This window comes from Echeneis naucrates, chromosome 6 (assembly GCF_900963305.1).
Source record: "Echeneis naucrates chromosome 6, fEcheNa1.1, whole genome shotgun sequence".
NCBI lineage: Eukaryota > Metazoa > Chordata > Actinopteri > Carangiformes > Echeneidae > Echeneis > Echeneis naucrates.
This window is the reverse complement of record NC_042516.1, coordinates 1,858,106-1,875,625: the sequence shown is the minus strand read 5'-3', so window position 1 is coordinate 1,875,625 and position 17,520 is coordinate 1,858,106. Positions and strand designations below refer to the sequence as shown.

The window sequence follows — 17,520 nt, the reverse complement described above, 5'->3', positions numbered from 1 at the left end:
TACAGCAAATACAGTTTTAAGAAAACTAAAATTGGAAGTGGCCAATATATTTGTTAAAGTGTATGTTTTTGTAGATGGGGATATTTTTATAACTGACATATTTGTGAGGGAGCATTGCAGATCACAGTGTGCTCTGACTGTGGGATTACTCCATCCAGCCCCGGCCAGAAGTGAGCCTTTTCACCAGCCAATCCCCGTTCCCCGTGGAGGCGTCATTGTCAATGGTAGCCAATAGATGTGAGGAAACGCCATCTTGTCATCCAATAGAAACCATTAGAATGTGGTGGGCAGGTCTTGGAGCTTTCACCACTGTGGAAACTCTGGATGTACCGCTAACGATAAAATCACTTAGGATCGAAGAAATGCCGATCTCTGGGATTTCAGAGATAATGTTGGGACACTTTCAAGCCCAACAGGCGCCACGTTAGCAAACGGTCGGTTGTGTCTGTGCCAAGGTAAGCGACCGAGCCTATAGGCCGGCATGAAATTCTAATTACCGTGAATTTAAAATACAGTGAAAACGATTCCAACAAGTGTCCTCATTGGTGTTGTATTAGCTAGGCACTCGGCATGCCATTTGTAGATAAACTGCAGTTCACTTAATGACCTGATGATCTCTCATCTTGTCTCCAGTGATTTCACAGCCGCTTAACATCAGGTTAAATGGATCCAAGTGCGTGGTGAATCTTGCAACGGGTTTACCAAAACGTCACTTAACGACTCAGACACCCAGGAATCTGACGCGTACCGCTCGTTGCCGATCAGCGAAACACCTGGATAAAATATGGGAATGTGGTCGCTCGCCGGCAGCTGCGGACTTTAGCCTGAGCAGCAGGAAAGCGCTGTCCCATGTGTGGAGACCAGAAGACGCTATGAGACACCCGGAGACTGACTGACCAAACACGGACTAACGCACAAGACAAAATGAAGGAGAAGTCAAAAAATGCTGCCCGGACTCGACGGGAAAAGGAAAATAGTGAATTTTACGAACTAGCCAAACTTCTGCCATTACCCTCCGCCATCACCTCCCAGTTGGATAAAGCCTCGATCATCCGGCTGACAACAAGCTACCTGAAGATGAGAATAGTATTTCCCGAAGGTAATAACTGATATTTATTTTTAATGATATTCTGTTAAAAATTATATTCGTATAACCATAAAATCCCTTAAAATTCGAAACCAACAACCGGCTTTTAAGCGCACATATAGCCCTATAAAACCAATAAAGTTCAATGTTGCATATATAATATTTTCTAAATTATTCCTTTTACTTCATAATTGTACTTTTTCTTCATTAAATGTTTGGTCCATTAATTATGTGCATAGGCCTGTCGATATAAATATGGGCCAATATGTTATGTATATGTTCGTGTGTTGGGGAGTGGGGGGCATGGGTGATGTTTAGTTTTATTTTCTCATATTAGTATATATTTTGTTATTGTGGCAGGGTTATTCTAATATAAAATGGGTCCAAAGAAAATATAGGTAAATGAATGATGGATTCAGTTGTACTTGGACACTTGTACTAGGCCTTTATTAGACCAATGTAGTATGTTGATTTTCCCTTATTGTTTTCCATATGAATATATTTCCCCCGAGTTTCTGTAAAAAAGGCAAAATAATAACGTTTCATATAGACAGATAGATTTATAGATAAAAACAGACAGGTTTTAGACGAATGAATCCTCTGCAGTCCATTATCCCTGAGCGTATGGAGTTAGCAGCAGAAGACTCCTTCTCCCTCTGTGTTGCCGTGTATGTCCCCAGCCTTCAGTGATGTGGTTTCTCTGCGGGCGCCTGGCGGGCCCTGCCAGCAGATTAGTTGTGATGAGGCTCCATCCTGCGTGACTACAACAGAGCCGCGGTTATTACTCCAATCCGCACATCCAATCGTTTAAAATATGGAGTTCCTTGTAAACGTAAATCAGGTTGGGATATAGGAAGAGTTGAATGGCAGAGATGATTAGGGGAAATGAAATGTGAGCACCTAAATTTCATCTTTTTTTAGCTACCTTATATTGATAATTCAGAACAGTGGACTTGCTTCAAACGAAGATCCACTTTTGAACAGTGAAAACCCACCAGGGTTAAATTATTTAACCCTCCATGAACACTACAAATTCTGTGAAGATATAGCACCGGAGCAAAAAAGCATGATCTACATGTAGTCTGTTGTTTAAGTCCTTAGCGGATTCCATAAACTAAGTAAAAATGAAATACATTCATAAATATTATACCACATAAATATTTGTAATACCCCATTAAACTCTGTATACTTAGTGAATAGGCCGAATGATAAATAAATGATAAATGTGGTCGATGAAAGGTGTTGTGATATTGTGATGCGTGTAGAGACAGCATATTGTGAAGGCGCATGCAATGTTAAAAAACGCTTTGTATTCTTCCAAGTGTCCTATGATACAAGGAGATATCCGTGCTCAACGTGCGAACATGGTATGGCTATTCTTCGAGAATAAAACCATACCATTCTAAGCGATGCTTTCACCAGTCTTATGCACCGTGACGTTGTCTGGACGGCTTTCACTTCCGTTTCACACGTGTGCAGCACAGAAAGCACGGAAGCTGTGAATAATTGAAGGAATAATTTAGTCCTTGCAGGCTGCAGGTTTCCCCGCTCTGTCCTGCACAGGAGGCCATGGAGTATCTTCCCCATTAATTTACCTCTGCTGTTTTACAGGCTCAGCCTCCTTTTAGTTCACTGACCTACTGAGGCTCCACGGTGAGCACAAACACATCTGTCATCTGATGGTGCTGACGTCATCCGATTATGTTTTCTTGAAATTTACAGCGATGTTGCTGCCAGTGTTTGTAGATTTAATGAGATGCGCCATTTAAATAAGTTTGGAATAACTTTTATCCAATCTTCCTCGTATAAGCGCTCGGCTCTATTTGGATGAATAAATGTCCAACAATAATAAAGTCAGCAGAATGTGATTGTTGGAGCATTGAAAGACTCAATGCTACTATTCATGTCAGAGTAGTAGTAAATCAGAACAGGATTTGTTCTGTGATCTTGGGGCAGTTCTAAGACGCCAAATCATTAGATTCTATATCTTGAATGTTTTCATGCCGTGATTAGTTTGTTTATTCATTTTCTTATTTATTTGCCTGTTCACTTAGTGACTTGGCTAATTGATAATTGAACAACAGTACCCCCCTGATGCTGTTTTTGTTCCGTTGTTTATAGATACCTCTTCTCGCAGCAGCAGCACATGAAAGAAAACTGCCTCCTGGTTGAACTCACCTCCTCTTTAAAGGGAGTAAAGCGCGGGATCACGAAAAGCCATCCAGTTTTTAAGAGTTAATAAGTGACAGGTTGAAAGTCATTGTTGTAATAATGTGAAATAACATTAATTAGCAATCAAAGCAAGTGGGAGATAGTAGGCAACCTTGAAAATAATGAATGAATTAATGAATAATTAATGAATAAAGACTTATTATTTATCATGACTGCTCATTGGTTTTATATATGTATATGAGATTTGAATCATATTGTTAATCAACAGAATTATCTTTCTAGTATTAACACCAAGAACATAATAATAATAATAATAATATGGTAATAATGATAATTATTGTTATTGTTATTGTTGGTGGTGGTGTTGTTTTTGGTGTTGTAACTATGATTATTATTATTTGACAATGAACTACATGGGCTCAGGCAGCCTTCACTCGTCTGATAGGAGATGCTAAAACCAGATCAGAAGATCACGTCACAATGATGTGACTGTAAGTCAGTGTTTTATTGAATCATTGGTTTGTGCAGTGTGTATATGTGTGTGCGCGCGTGTGCGTGTTTGTGTTATGCTAATATGAAGTCCGTCTTTGGTCCGTATGAAGCAGGGACACGGCGGGGCCTGTAATCCCTGCATGCTGCCTGTTTATTCAGCATAGCGGGATTTGCATTTCAATGGGGAGCGGAGCTGCGCACACCTCTGCCCCACACTATCTGCAGACTGTTGTGACTGGTTTAAAAAAATGTTACCACGCCAAAATTTTTGTAATAATCCTCTTTGAAGTCCAAGTCTATTTTAGGTATCTTATACTTAGAGCTGTAAAATGTAGGCCATATTAATGCAAGGTAGGTGTTGTTTGGTTATTGCTGCAATTTAGACAACCTTAAGTACTACATGTGTGGTTTTAGAATCAAAGCCTGTCCTGTCCAACTCAGAAGGATAAAGAAATGAAACGGATTCAATCCAAAATAGACATCATTGCTACCCTTATTTGTTTCAAATTTCTTGTAATTAAACCCTCAGCTGTAGCAATAGTCCTACACTAAAACCATGTTTGTAGACTGTTATTTCACACACTGTAGAATAACAAATTTTATTTCTCCTAATTAAATATTTTCCACCATGTTGCATGTTTTTTTGCAGGCCTTGGAGAGTCCTGGGGTCACGTGAGTCGTAGTAGTTCTCTGGATGGCGTCAGCCAGGAATTAGGCTCTCATCTATTACAGGTACTGACTGTTTTTTTTTTTGTTGTTGTTTTGTTTTTTTTTTTTAAACCATATTAACACACAAGCAACATAAAAAGCATAAATGTGGACTCTGGGGTTTTGCAGCTGACTGAGATTTAGAAGGTTATTTAAAAGAACCTGAAACGATCAGAATGACAATAAGAAATCACCCTAAGAAGACATTTTTATTTCCATTTAATTGTTGTTTTTTATTTTAACCAGCCATAGGTAGACTGTGCTTAGATGATTTAGTGGATGCTGCCATCTGCCTCCTGCAGCCTTCATTTTTGTTAAGAGTGAAATGAGCTGGGCACATTCCTGGTCACGCACAGAGCGTCAGTCTGTCCTGCAACCGCTCTCACATCAGCAATAACATAAGGGAACTGGGCTGCAGCGCTGCACTGAACGAAGCATAGGTTGGCTAACACCAGTCCCAAAGGCATAAAAGCCCCTTTCACACAGCTGTTCAAAGCAGGAATTTTGCCCCTTTATGCCACGTTGTTGCTCTGTAGAATAGTTACAAGCACAGAGTGGGTGAGGGGGATGTTGTTGTGAGGTGAAGGCAGATCTGATATTGATATCTGTGTAAAACAGAGAGCCACCATGGGTTAGGGTTAAGGTTAGGGGCAGGATGCTGTGTCCTATAATGAGGGATTTTCTTTTATAGTAATTTGAGGTTTGAATAAAAGCATAAGCTACAGCTTCTAAAATGACCACGAGGTTGAACTCTTAACTCTGTACAGGTAGAGGTTATTAAATGACTTTTGTATTTGACTTGTTTAGTTTATATTAGGTGGGCCCAATAAACGTCTTCTTGAAAACATCACGTTTCTTGCTTTCATATTATTATTTTGTCGTGATGTCGCCATAGAAACTAACCTGTCTGCTTGGCCATGTCATCACAAAGAGAACACTATAGGGTATCCATTGTCTTTGGAAATGGAAAATAACAATAACAATGACTTCTTTGCTTTTGTATGTAACATAATAGAAGTGTTCTTATTGCTTCTTTCAGACATTAGATGGCTTCATTTTCGTGGTTGCTTCAGATGGGAAAATAATGTACATATCAGAAACAGCATCCGTCCACTTGGGTCTGTCACAGGTTGGTTTGAAAAACATAATGTGACTCAATGTATGTTGGTCCTTTTGTGTCCCAGTTCTGAGGTGAATTGTCATTTCAACAGGTAGAGTTGACAGGAAATAGCATTTATGAATACATTCATCCAGCAGACCATGATGAAATGACCGGAGTCCTTACAGCACACCAGCCTTACCACTCACACTTTGTACAAGGTAATCAGCAAACTTGGCCCGTTACACTGCCGATGAAGTGGTCTCTTCACAAACCAGGAGTTTTTTTTTTCATTCATAAACATAACTTGTTTATGTAACTTGTAAAATGTATCTCTGCAGAATATGAGATGGAGCGCTCCTTCTTCCTGAGGATGAAATGTGTCCTTGCTAAAAGAAATGCTGGTCTCACCTGTGGAGGCTACAAGGTAGAACATGGAAAAAAAAAAACTGTTTTTACTTCTTCCTTTGAGGATAAATAATGATGAGCCAATTAATCAAAAAATATATATTTTCAGCAAATTAACACATTTCATGTAAGTGACATCATGAGATGGATAGATGGAAGTGTATATGTTCAAACCTACCATTGCTGAGGTTCTTTCATCTTCCATTTTGGCTTAAAGACTGATCTGATTGTATTGGCAAATAAGGAAGGTACAAATTGTGTGAAGCAAAAATGGTAAATTATCTTGTTCTAAAATATCATGAAAAATATTTCACCACTCGTGGTTGTTTCCAAGTGTAGTTTTTCTCTGCCAGGAGACTGGACATTTTGAAGCAGTGTATTAGCAGTGTGAACATGCCTGTTAAATAATATCTATAAAAATATCTAAAAAAATCTATCTTCCCAAAACATATAGAATAAAATATTTGTACTATCTGTCTCCCACTAAAAATATGTAAAAGCTTTTAAAAACATTTAAAAATTAAAAAAAAAAAAAAAAATTCAGTGTGGTAATTAATAGTGGCAGATAAATTTAAAACAGGCAAGTAGACAGTCCCAGTTCGGGCTCCATAGAAATAGAAATAATACCAAAACTATTTTTTATCATGGCATTAACAAGGTGAGCAGAGAGATTATGTGAAAACAAAAGGAATATTATAACATTTAAGGAGTGATATTTATCTTTCATTTCTCATTCTCTGAACTCAGGTGATCCACTGTAGTGGCTACCTGAAGATCCGTCAATACAGCCTGGACATGTCCCCATTTGATGGCTGCTATCAGAATGTTGGGTTGGTGGCTGTTGGTCACTCGCTGCCACCCAGTGCGGTCACTGAGATCAAACTGCACAGCAATATGTTCATGTTCAGAGCCAGTCTGGACATGAAGCTGATCTTCCTGGACTCGCGGTAAATTCTGGTTTCAAACGCCATGGATATTTTGGGCATGTTTGTATTTGTAAATGCTGAATATGTGTGTGTTGCTCAGTGTTGCAGAGCTTACAGGCTTTGAACCTCAGGATCTAATAGAGAAGACGCTGTATAATCACGTCCACAGCTGTGACTCCTTCCACCTGCGTTGTGCTCATCACTTGTGTGAGTTAGATTTATATTACCTTCTTGCTAATTTTTTGTTTACACATACACACACCCCAAGACATACACACAGTGTAAGTATAGTGCCTTAGGCTGGATTATTGTTATTTTTTTCATGTTGTTATTCTATAAATGTGTTAATTCTGGTATTTGTGAACCTAAATCAGTAATATATAAGGTATATAAGTATGTACAATACATCAAGATAAATTAAAATGTATTCAGCTCAATTTTAGCTCCTATAATTAATATGTTCATGTAATGCAGTGTAAAGTGTAATTTGTTTTGATTGATTTACCTATTCTGGTTTTATAGTGTTGGTGAAAGGACAAGTCACCACTAAGTATTACCGTTTTTTGGCCAAGCAAGGTGGTTGGGTTTGGGTCCAGAGTTATGCAACCATTGTTCACAATAGCCGTTCATCCCGACCTCACTGCATCGTCAGCGTCAACTACGTTCTGACGTGAGTATTTGTGTCTCTCTTTCTGATACAACTATCTTCATGAGATCAATCTGCTGTGATCAATCTGAGATGTAGCTTAATGGTTGTCACATGAATGTGTTGGTAGTGAGTCGTAGCCTCTGTGGTGTTACTGTCACATGCTCATCACATAGTGCGTTCAGTACTATGCCCTGTGCTTTTCTGTAGTTTCAGTGACGTTCTATGTGTCAGCCCTGGGAGCGACTGCCACTCCTACTGTATCAAAGAAATATCTGTGTCAATAGCTAATATGTCAGCTACAGCCATTTAGCCCTGTAGCTTTCAGTTCAGCTATGTTCTGACACCATCATGTAAGGCATAAATAAAACGATAGGTGGCCTCATTAGCTGTGATAAAGTCACCACAGTCCTAATAATTTGAATGACGTAATCAAATTGTTATATTGAACTGTATTCATACACTGCAGTTTGCGAGGCTGTCTTCACTGACTCCGTGTGTCTTTGATCAGCTCTTGGTGGTCAGTTCCTTTGTGAATCTAATGGTCAAATGCTTACACTGGTCTGACTGATTTTAGCCCGATGAGATATCACAAAGGTGAATGTAAGTTGTCAGGATTTCATTTTGCTCAGCATGTTACTACCTGCTGTGGGTAGCTAATAATTGTTATCCACGGAAATAATGCAGACCTCTTGCCAGGAAATACAAACAGCTCTGACAGATAACTAATAACTAATGACTCTGCTTAGTGGAGAATCAGGTGATGACAGTCCATACCTATGTGGGTAAGTTTCTAAATGCACATTTCAAAGGCCCAGTTACTGATGCTCAAATCTCTCACATGAAATGCAAAACAAAATGTGTTTCATGACATTTTATCATTACTGCTCTCTTTTTCAAGGAAGGATTTTAATTGTCAGTTGACTCCAAGCTTAAAAAAATGTGATATTGAGGGTTCATGCTCAAATTGAATGTTGTGCAGACTACAGTGTATTATATTTGGTTCTGAAAATGTCCAAAATTAAAAAAAATCTGAAAATAATACCCACAACAGATACAGTACATTGAAGACACAACTTATTCATGCATTTTTTAGGTTAATACAAACAATGCAGTGTTGTGCACAATATTTTTTTTATTAATTTTTAAATCAACAAGTTCATGTTTATATTTTATTTTCAATTTAAACTAAGCAGCAGAACAATTCAGTTGAATGCATTGAGTTCATCTCACAACACTCAATACTGACAGTTACAACCCTGAGTTATGCTTCATCCATCACAGCTTTTCACATTACTTCAGCATAACATTAGAGCTGTTTTCAGAACTATCATTTTTGTGTTCGCATCATTGCTGACAGTAACTAATTTTAATTATAGGGGGCTGGTGATTTTTTTTTTTTTTTTAAGTCAGTAAGTCTTTCTAAAATACGTTTATTTCAGGTGGAACTGTGTTGCTTGACACTGAGCCAAGTCAAATAGTGTTGAAAGGTTAGTCTAACATATTTTCGCTTTTGGTTTTTATGGGTTTTGAAGCAATACAAGGATGAAGGCAGAGTATAAGCCCCAGCTGACCTGGAGACCTCTTCCATCAGATGGATGTCGAAAAAACCTGTCCAATGCAGACAATCCCTTAAGGACTCTCCCTTAAGGGAAGATTACTATTGTATCACTCACTACTGGTTATTCATGGGTCATTCTGACTTAACAGCAAGTTGTTCACGCTGTAATGTAAAGCACAGTAATGTATACTAATCCAAACATACATAAAACTATGTAACACAATTCATCATCACTGTAATCACAGTTGTATATTCATCATTGATACAGAATAGGAAATCTCAACATTAATTTGTAAGGGAATGTTATGGATTACAACCCGAGTAGCAGATTGGCTGCTGTATAATGGATAGATGACACATGGCAGATGCTACATAGATGGGTCTGGAGTGATATAACTGAGGCATCTGGCAGAAAGGAGCACCTCAGATCACTTTTGTGGTGCCATTCTATGCTTTGATAATATAATGAGTATTGATACTGGAGATTTAAACAAACAGTTCCTGCGAAGCAATTAACCGGAGGTTAATTTGAAATACGACGTGTTTGTTGAAGCCTGGTTTTAAAAATCTGGCATTCAAGAAACTTGTCAAGTCGTATGAGGTGTTCTTCACTCTTCATTTTTGTAATAATAAATAATAAAAAAGCTTTATTTATAAAGCACCTTTCAAAAGAAGTGTTACAAAGTGCTGTACAGCAAACTGACAATCAATGAAATGTATACAATTAAATAAAATCTGAAAAAGCTCTCTGATTAAAATAAATTTTAGTGGGAGATTTAAAACAGGACACTGATGTAGCTGGCCTGATATGCTCAGGCAAGTTGTTCCAGAGAACTAAGAGTACTTTGTCCCCCGTTGTCTTCAGTCTTGTCTGAGAGACAACTAAAATACCTTTACCAGAAGAATACAATGTGTGAGTAGAGGAGTAAAGAGTTAAAAGGTCAGCGATATATACAGGACCAAATGCTTTAAAAGTCATCAGTAAAATCTTAAAATCAATCCTAAAATGTACTAGTAGCCAGTGTAGAGAAGCTAAAAATGCCCTCTTCTGCTCAAGGTTCTTCATGTTGGTTAAAAGCCTGGCAACAAAATTCTGCACTGACTGGAGACTGTTCAAGGATTTCTGAGTAAGACAAGTAAAAAGACTGTTACAAAAATGTAGTCATTATGAAATAAAAGCATGCAAAGTTGTTTCACTGTCTTTAAAAATTAAAAAGATAGAATCTTTCAAATGTTTCTAAGATGATAAAAGCAAGACTGTACAAGTTTTCTGTTGCGTTGTTAAAATTCAGGTTGCTATCAATCCAAATGCCAAGGTTTTTAGTGAGTGGTTTGAAGCCATCCACTAAAGCACCAGTACATTATAGAATTTGTTTAGTCATCTGCAGGGACCCAATTACCAGCATCTGTTTTATTGTTATTTGGTTGGAGAAAGTTTTGAGACTTCCAGTTTTTGACTGCAGTGATTCATTCTCATAGAGCACTCAATTTCCTAGGGTCAGTGGCAATCATGGGTAAATACAGCTGTGTGTCATCAGCATAGAAATGAAAAGCCCCACCATGTTTTTGTATTATTTGCCACAGGGGAAGCATGTACAACAAAAATAAAATTGGTCCCGAGACGGACCCCTTTGGCATGCCATACTTCAACAATGACAAGGAAGACATGGTTATTTGCTGGAAAACAAAACTTTTGATTTCAAAATTATGAATAAACCACTCAAGAGCTCTACCTGACACTCCCAGCCAGTGCCTCAGTCTATTTAAAAGAATCCTGTGATCGATTGTGTCAAATACTGCACTGAGATCCAGAAGTACCAGGATGGAGCACAAATCACTTTTAGCTGACTGAAAAGATCATTGGTCACTTTAAGGGTCAGACTGAAATCAATCAAAAATTAGGTTTTCCTCAAGAGCTGCTAAAAGCTGTTGAGAAATGTTTTCGATAAAAGGCAGTTTGGAGACAGGTCTGAAATTATGATGTAAGGATCTACAGCAATTTTTTTCAAAAGAGGGGTCACACATGCTATTTTAAAATAATCAGGGTCACAGGCAGTAGCCAGTGAGCTGTTAAAAACTGAAAGCAGGCAAGACCCAACACAGTCAATTACTTGAGTTAAAAACCTAGATGAGATCACATCAAATGGGCGGGTAGACCTTCTTGTGTGAGAAACATCTACAAGGTCAGGGAGCGTTTTTGGGTAAAACTGCAAACTGGCTTAAAATGTTTTGTGGATAAAAAACATCACTGAAAGAGGCACTGGGTATAATCGAAGCTCTGATTAACCTCAGCTTATTGTTAACATAATAACAGATTACAATCAGCATGTGATTCAATGGGGACAGTAGGAGGAGGTGTATTAACTAAAAGGTCAACAGTCTTAAATAAAATCCTTTGTTTCCAATGTAAACAAACACTGCTTCGTGTCTCATTCTGAAATGGATCTGTCTCATGTTCTTCAGGCCATACCTTTGCTTCTGCTGGTACTCATGTGTTGGTTGCTACCTGTGGCGTGCATCTTTTTGTGCTTGGATCAGTCATCTGGCAGCTCTGCCTGTAAAGTCTCACTGGGCTGAGGTTAAACTCACTGCACTGTCTGATAGCACTGGACTGCCACTCTTGATTACAAGCAGCCATTTTTCACCTCTTCCAATAAAACCAAAGTATAATCATGCCAGAGACTCTACATCCATGAGCCACACCATTATTAGTGAGTGAGGACTTCCATTTACTCACCTATTATCCCATTATTTCATTACCCCTGACGTGCATATTTCACAGATGTACAACTGAGCGCATGACCGAATATAGCCTATAAAACCCCCCATTGAACAGTGTGGCTGCTGCATTCAAAGGCAGAGAACAGCTTGACACACATTTCCTTTACCTCCTACATCAAATTCTATAAAAGGTTTGTGTTTATAGCCTTTTAATTGATAGGCTGTAAAGTTGATTGGTGTTTATGGGCTCCAGCTTGCTGTCAGGGGAACAAATTTTTATTTCTTTCTTCCCATTCCCCTGGTTCTGTTTGTGATGCTGTGTGGATTGAGCTACACCGTGATGGTGGAAATTAAATTTTCTACTTCTTGCATAATAAATAGGACAGACAGGAGCAGGCAGCAGGTGGACATTTATGTAGCATTTGTGTATCAGAAGCAGACGTGGTTTTAGTGTGTATTGCCATGAATAATATAAGTGATAAGGGCACTTCACCTGAATGTGAGCTTCTACTGTGTGTTTGGCTCTGATAACTCCACATCCACATCCTGTCCCTGCTGTGTGGACCTGCAACTGCCACCATAACCTTACTTGCCTGTGATTTAGCAATTCTTTAGGTAAAGACATGTAACTGAATGTTTTACTTGTCTGTCTCCGACAGTCATCCTGTTCAGTGCTGTTGCTATTCTAGCTCAGAGTAAACGCATCTCCCTGTTGTTTTGAGCATGCACATCCTACTCTGTTTAAGTGAACACAATGTCAGAGTACCAGGCAAACACTTTCATAAATCTACAACTTTGACACATTTGGAAAGTTAAAACAATCTATGTGCGCATGAGCAGAACAAAGACAGAACAGGGTTCTACTACAAGAAATTTGAAGAACTGTGATGTAATTAATAATAAAATTGATGATGAAATGATTTTCTGATAAAAATGAAATTTTTATCAGATTTTTAGATTTAGAATTCTTTATTTTTTTCTGAACCAGGGACAGAGATGGGGAGAGATTAAGAGGACTCTTGACTTGGTTTTGGGGTGGGGCTGTTGCATCCAACGACAACCAATGTGTATGTTCACCAGGTCTCTGAAGTGAATTAATGAAGTCAGCTCAAGTATAGTCTACCCCACACAATAAGATAGAGCTGAAACAGAACATATTCCCTCATGTGGTGCTTTGAGTTGAACATTTGAACAGGCTTTAAGCAGAGATCTGGAGACAGTTTCACAGTTTACATTCTGGTCTGCAGTTGTAGGTCAGTCTTAATTTTAATTTTAACGAATCAGTTACGAAACCGTTGCTCCAATGGTAACAATCTGATGACCAGTAGCAACAACAAAAAAAAAGAAAATCATGGTTCCTAATTTTTGGTTTTCTGATGTTGCTATGAAGAAAGCAGTGGGAAGAGGCACATTTCTCATTTTATTGTTTCAGTCCTCATTGAATTCTTCTAGAAGATAAATATTAATTTACCCAGAGTTCACTGTGCCACGGTCCAGCTTTAAATGATACTGTACACAAAAGATGAATGTAGACGTGAGCGCTTCGACCTGTTGTTCTTACACTCATCATTTCCTCTTGTGTTCATGCGAACATATGTATAAAATGTACGAAAGTTCAAATTGAAAATATGGTAATGCAGTTAATGGTGGCTAAATATATCTGGGCTGGACTGCAAAGCACACTATATGTGATATATAAAGACTCTCCACAAATGTAACTGATACAAATCTATAAATTCACTTTGTGGTTGTGTGTAAAATCGTGTTTTTCTTTGGAAGTAAGGAGATTGAGACAGAGGGGAGATGTGTGTAGAAAATGGATTACTATTTGTCCTAAGTCAACCCTGTGCAGGTTTTCTGTTGTCTCAAACCTGATTCATCACCCACTGCCAGATCTAGAGAACACTTTTGTGAGGTATCACTTCCAATTTCCCAGTAGTCAGACGTCTAAGCTTTTCCTATGGGCCTGATTTAGCCAGACATAGCCTTTAATCTCCCTGTGTATTTGATTGGACAGCTTTCCCTCTGTAGAGTGTTTGTAGAGGGCCTTGCTGCAATCCTTCTGTGAAACAAGCATCCCAACAGCCGTTCCATTCAACACAACCCCACTCCTCCTAGCATTCAACTCACACACGCACTAAAATATAGCCACATCACAGAAACACAAATCTTTCTGCTTGCTGGCCACCATAATGATACTCTAATGCCTAAACAGATGTTAATGTTTTCTTACACCTAGAGAAAAACAAATATGTAGGTATGCACAAGCTGTTTTTATTCTTTAATAAAGAAAAATTTCCAACTCACTGGGATCGCTCTGTAATTGGGGACTGTATTAAATATATGCCATGCAAATGCAAAATTTCCACAGGATTGATGTGAGTAAACCTCTTGCAACCACTTGTCCACAGGGAGACGGAGTATAAGGGCCTCCAGCTTTCTCTGGACCAGACCACATCCAAGGTCTCTTTCCCCTTCAGCAGCAGCACTTCCAGCAGCCTCATGGACAACTGCAGAACTCCTAAGAGCAAAGTATCCAGACTCAAGACCAAAGCTAGACTGTCACCATACACAAAGGTAAGGTATTAATGGATGATCATTAAGTAGCTTAAAATCATACATATGAGCAGGTTTAAGCATCTGATGAATAGCTCTCCTTGTGACTACAGGGTGGTTGATATTTATATATATAGATATATATCTCATGTCTTAGTAGATCTTGACTTCGAATTTCAAGTGAGACCACTCTGTGAAATGTGTTCTTGGTAAACGATGATAGACTTTGTGCAATGACCAGTGCTCCATAGCTGATACAGAGGTAGAAAAATGTGATGGCACTGGTACAATGCAAACCCCTTTGAATCAAATAAAATGAAATCAAATATATTTATTTAGCACCAAATTTTTTAAAGAGACACAACACCTCCATGAGCAAACACTCGGGGACAGTGACAAGGAAAAACTTCCTTTAAGAGACAGAAACCTCGGGCAGAGCCAGACTCACAGACAGCTGTCTACTTCCAGGTTGGGTTCAGAGAGAGAGAGTGTGACGGAGAGGAAAGGCGGGGGGAGTTTAATTTATTGTAGTATTATTGTATTATGGTAATTGCATTATTACAAACAAAAATTGGACTACCAACTGCTGGAATGGTGTGGAATCTGTAATTTACTATTTTTGGAGAATGCTGAGGCCCAGTATCTTAAACAACCACCATTTTTTATTCTACCTTTGATTTTAAAGTGAACGCGCAGAAAAATTGTCAGCTGTCCAGTCACTGTTGAGCTAAGCAAAGTTTTCTATGTACTCTTTCCTCCCTCTTTCTACTATAGTATCCCAGTTTCCATACAGAGCGGTCAGAGTCTGACCAGGACAGTCTGTGGGGGAGCAGTCCCCTCACAGACTCAGCGTCCCCTCAGCTGCTGGAGCTGAGTGACAGCCTGGATGCCTCCTGTGTGTACAGGCAGTTTGCTGATCACCGCACACCTTGCTACAGCCCACCTGAAGAGCAGCAACACCCCCACCTCCACACACACGTTCAAGGCCAGCTTTGTGAGCGAAGTCGATGCGAGGCAGGCCGATATTTTCTCGGAACACCGACAGCAAGCAGCAACATGTTCTGGAGCACCTCCCGCTCGATTATACCCTTGAACAAGAGTTGCTTGGACAACCCGGATGGATATCATAGCAGCATGCAGCACATTGCAGCGATTCAAAACTACAATGGTGAGGAAAGGTTCTTGTGTCCACTGTAGAGACTGGAGCACATGGGTAGTTATTTTAATCTGTATTCTCTGCAAATATTCTTCTACCTGTTCCTTATGGCTTAAAAATAAAATCTCAAATTCTCACGAATTCTGATGCCATTTTTGTCCAAGTGGAGTTGGCATGCATAGCTATCCAAGATGACTAACCCAACTGTGCTTCTGCGAATCACACAAGATAACAACAAGCTAAGCCCATCGTGAATTATTCTGGCTAGTGGGGGAGTGTCAGAATCGAAAAAGAAAACAGTTTTTTAAATGATTCAAATGAAATGATGATTGTTATTCAAAACAAATCATCCTAAACTACATATCCAAATTACTTGATTAAAGCGATTTTTCACCCCCACCCCAAAAGCAGCTTCAGATGAATGGAAACTGTTGACTGATATTATTCTTTTTGTCCATGACAGTTCACTTAACAAGAATAATACTTTCATTCATTCAACCGCTTATCCGCTTCCAGGTTGCAGAAGAATAAGACTTGATTTCATTTATTAGTAGCAAATAGCACCGTGACCCGGAAATGGAAAAGCGGTAGAAGATGGATGGATGTATAGTACCAAATAGGACTTGAGGATTAAGTGGATTTCTGACTTTAATTCCTGTGAATGTTCCCACTGCCCTGACTGCTTTCATTGCACCCCATGCAGGCCATGGCCACTGGGATGAAGACAGTGTGGTCAGTTCTCCAGATGCAGGCTCAGCCAGCGACTCAGGGGATCGGTATAGAACCGATCATTACCGCTGCAGCCTACAGGAGCCTAGCAAGATTGAGACGTTGATCCGAGTCACACAGCAGATGATCAAGGAAGAAGAAAGCCGACTCCAGCTGCGCAATGGTCTATCAGATTCCCCACTTGGACCAGCCAATGGATTGCCCAAGGACCCTGGTCAATGTTTCACTCCTGATTATACTCAGGAACCCCTGCCACTACAGTCAGTGGTGTGCAGAGGGTTGAGTCAAGTGATCAGCCCAGCAATTAGCCCCACTCCACTGTCAAGGCTTAGCAGTCCAGGGTCTGAGCGCCTCCAGAAGCCTAAAGACTACCTCCAGACCGATCTGTCCACTCTATCTTTGCCATTACACCACCCCTTTGGTCGGTCAGGCTCATGCTCCACTTCTCCTCCCCTGGCCCAAGCCATGTATCCCTCTCACAGCCGCACACGGCCCTATTTGGACAAGCATACAGCTTACTCCCTGACAGGCTATGCTCTGGAGCACCTCTATGACTCAGAAAGCTTCCGGGGCTATTGCACCTCTGCCAGCACTGGCTCCGCCCACTATGAAATGACCCCACACCTCCGCATCTCAACAGAGCAGACCCCTGGACATAAAGGCACCTCTGTCATTATCACCAATAGCAGCTAACCCTGGTTAGTGAAGTTGTCACAAGAATTCTTTTTCATTCTGTATCCTGTTAGTTTGTTTTTCCATCATAGTGATCAACACTGATCTCAGTTTCATTTGCTGCTTCATTATTGAGCCAAATAACCACTGAAATGTTCAAAAAGAACATGCTAATAAATGCAATTCTTTTCTTAATGGGTGCTATGTGAATTTCTCAAGAAGGAAAAACAAACATAATTATAGCAGTGCCTCTAATTATGGTAGATAATGCCATGCCGTTGTAGCTTTTCTGACTTTATGTAACTTAAATAAATTTGTTTCCTCAATCCTGAACAAGTAGCAAAGTTATAGGATCAATCTTTTATACAACCAATTATTCATTGTCACTAATTAATAATAATTAAAGATGCAACCCAACCTGAAAGGATGTAAAGATCAGTACTATGATCTCAAGACAACCAAAGACAATGAATGGTGTGACATCTTTAATGAGACAACTGTACATTTGACCACACTGTCATTCACTATGATTGAGAGGATTTCCAGACACTTGGAAATAGTTTCAGCTGGTGCTCATCCTGCAGCAG

General features: G+C 39.4%; 1 protein-coding gene across 1 annotated transcript; it reads left to right on the top strand.

Moving 5' to 3' along the window:
• Window positions 1-924: 924 nt before the first annotated feature.
• sim1a (SIM bHLH transcription factor 1a) lies at window positions 925-16,954 on the top strand. The gene is made up of 11 exons (XM_029505053.1): window positions 925-1,099; window positions 4,401-4,483; window positions 5,499-5,588; window positions 5,671-5,779; window positions 5,900-5,985; window positions 6,714-6,913; window positions 6,993-7,099; window positions 7,415-7,562; window positions 14,232-14,397; window positions 15,151-15,544; window positions 16,236-16,954. The coding sequence occupies exons 1-11, from the start codon at window positions 925-927 to the stop codon at window positions 16,952-16,954; spliced, it is 2,277 nt and encodes a 758-aa protein (XP_029360913.1).
• Window positions 16,955-17,520: the final 566 nt, after the last annotated feature.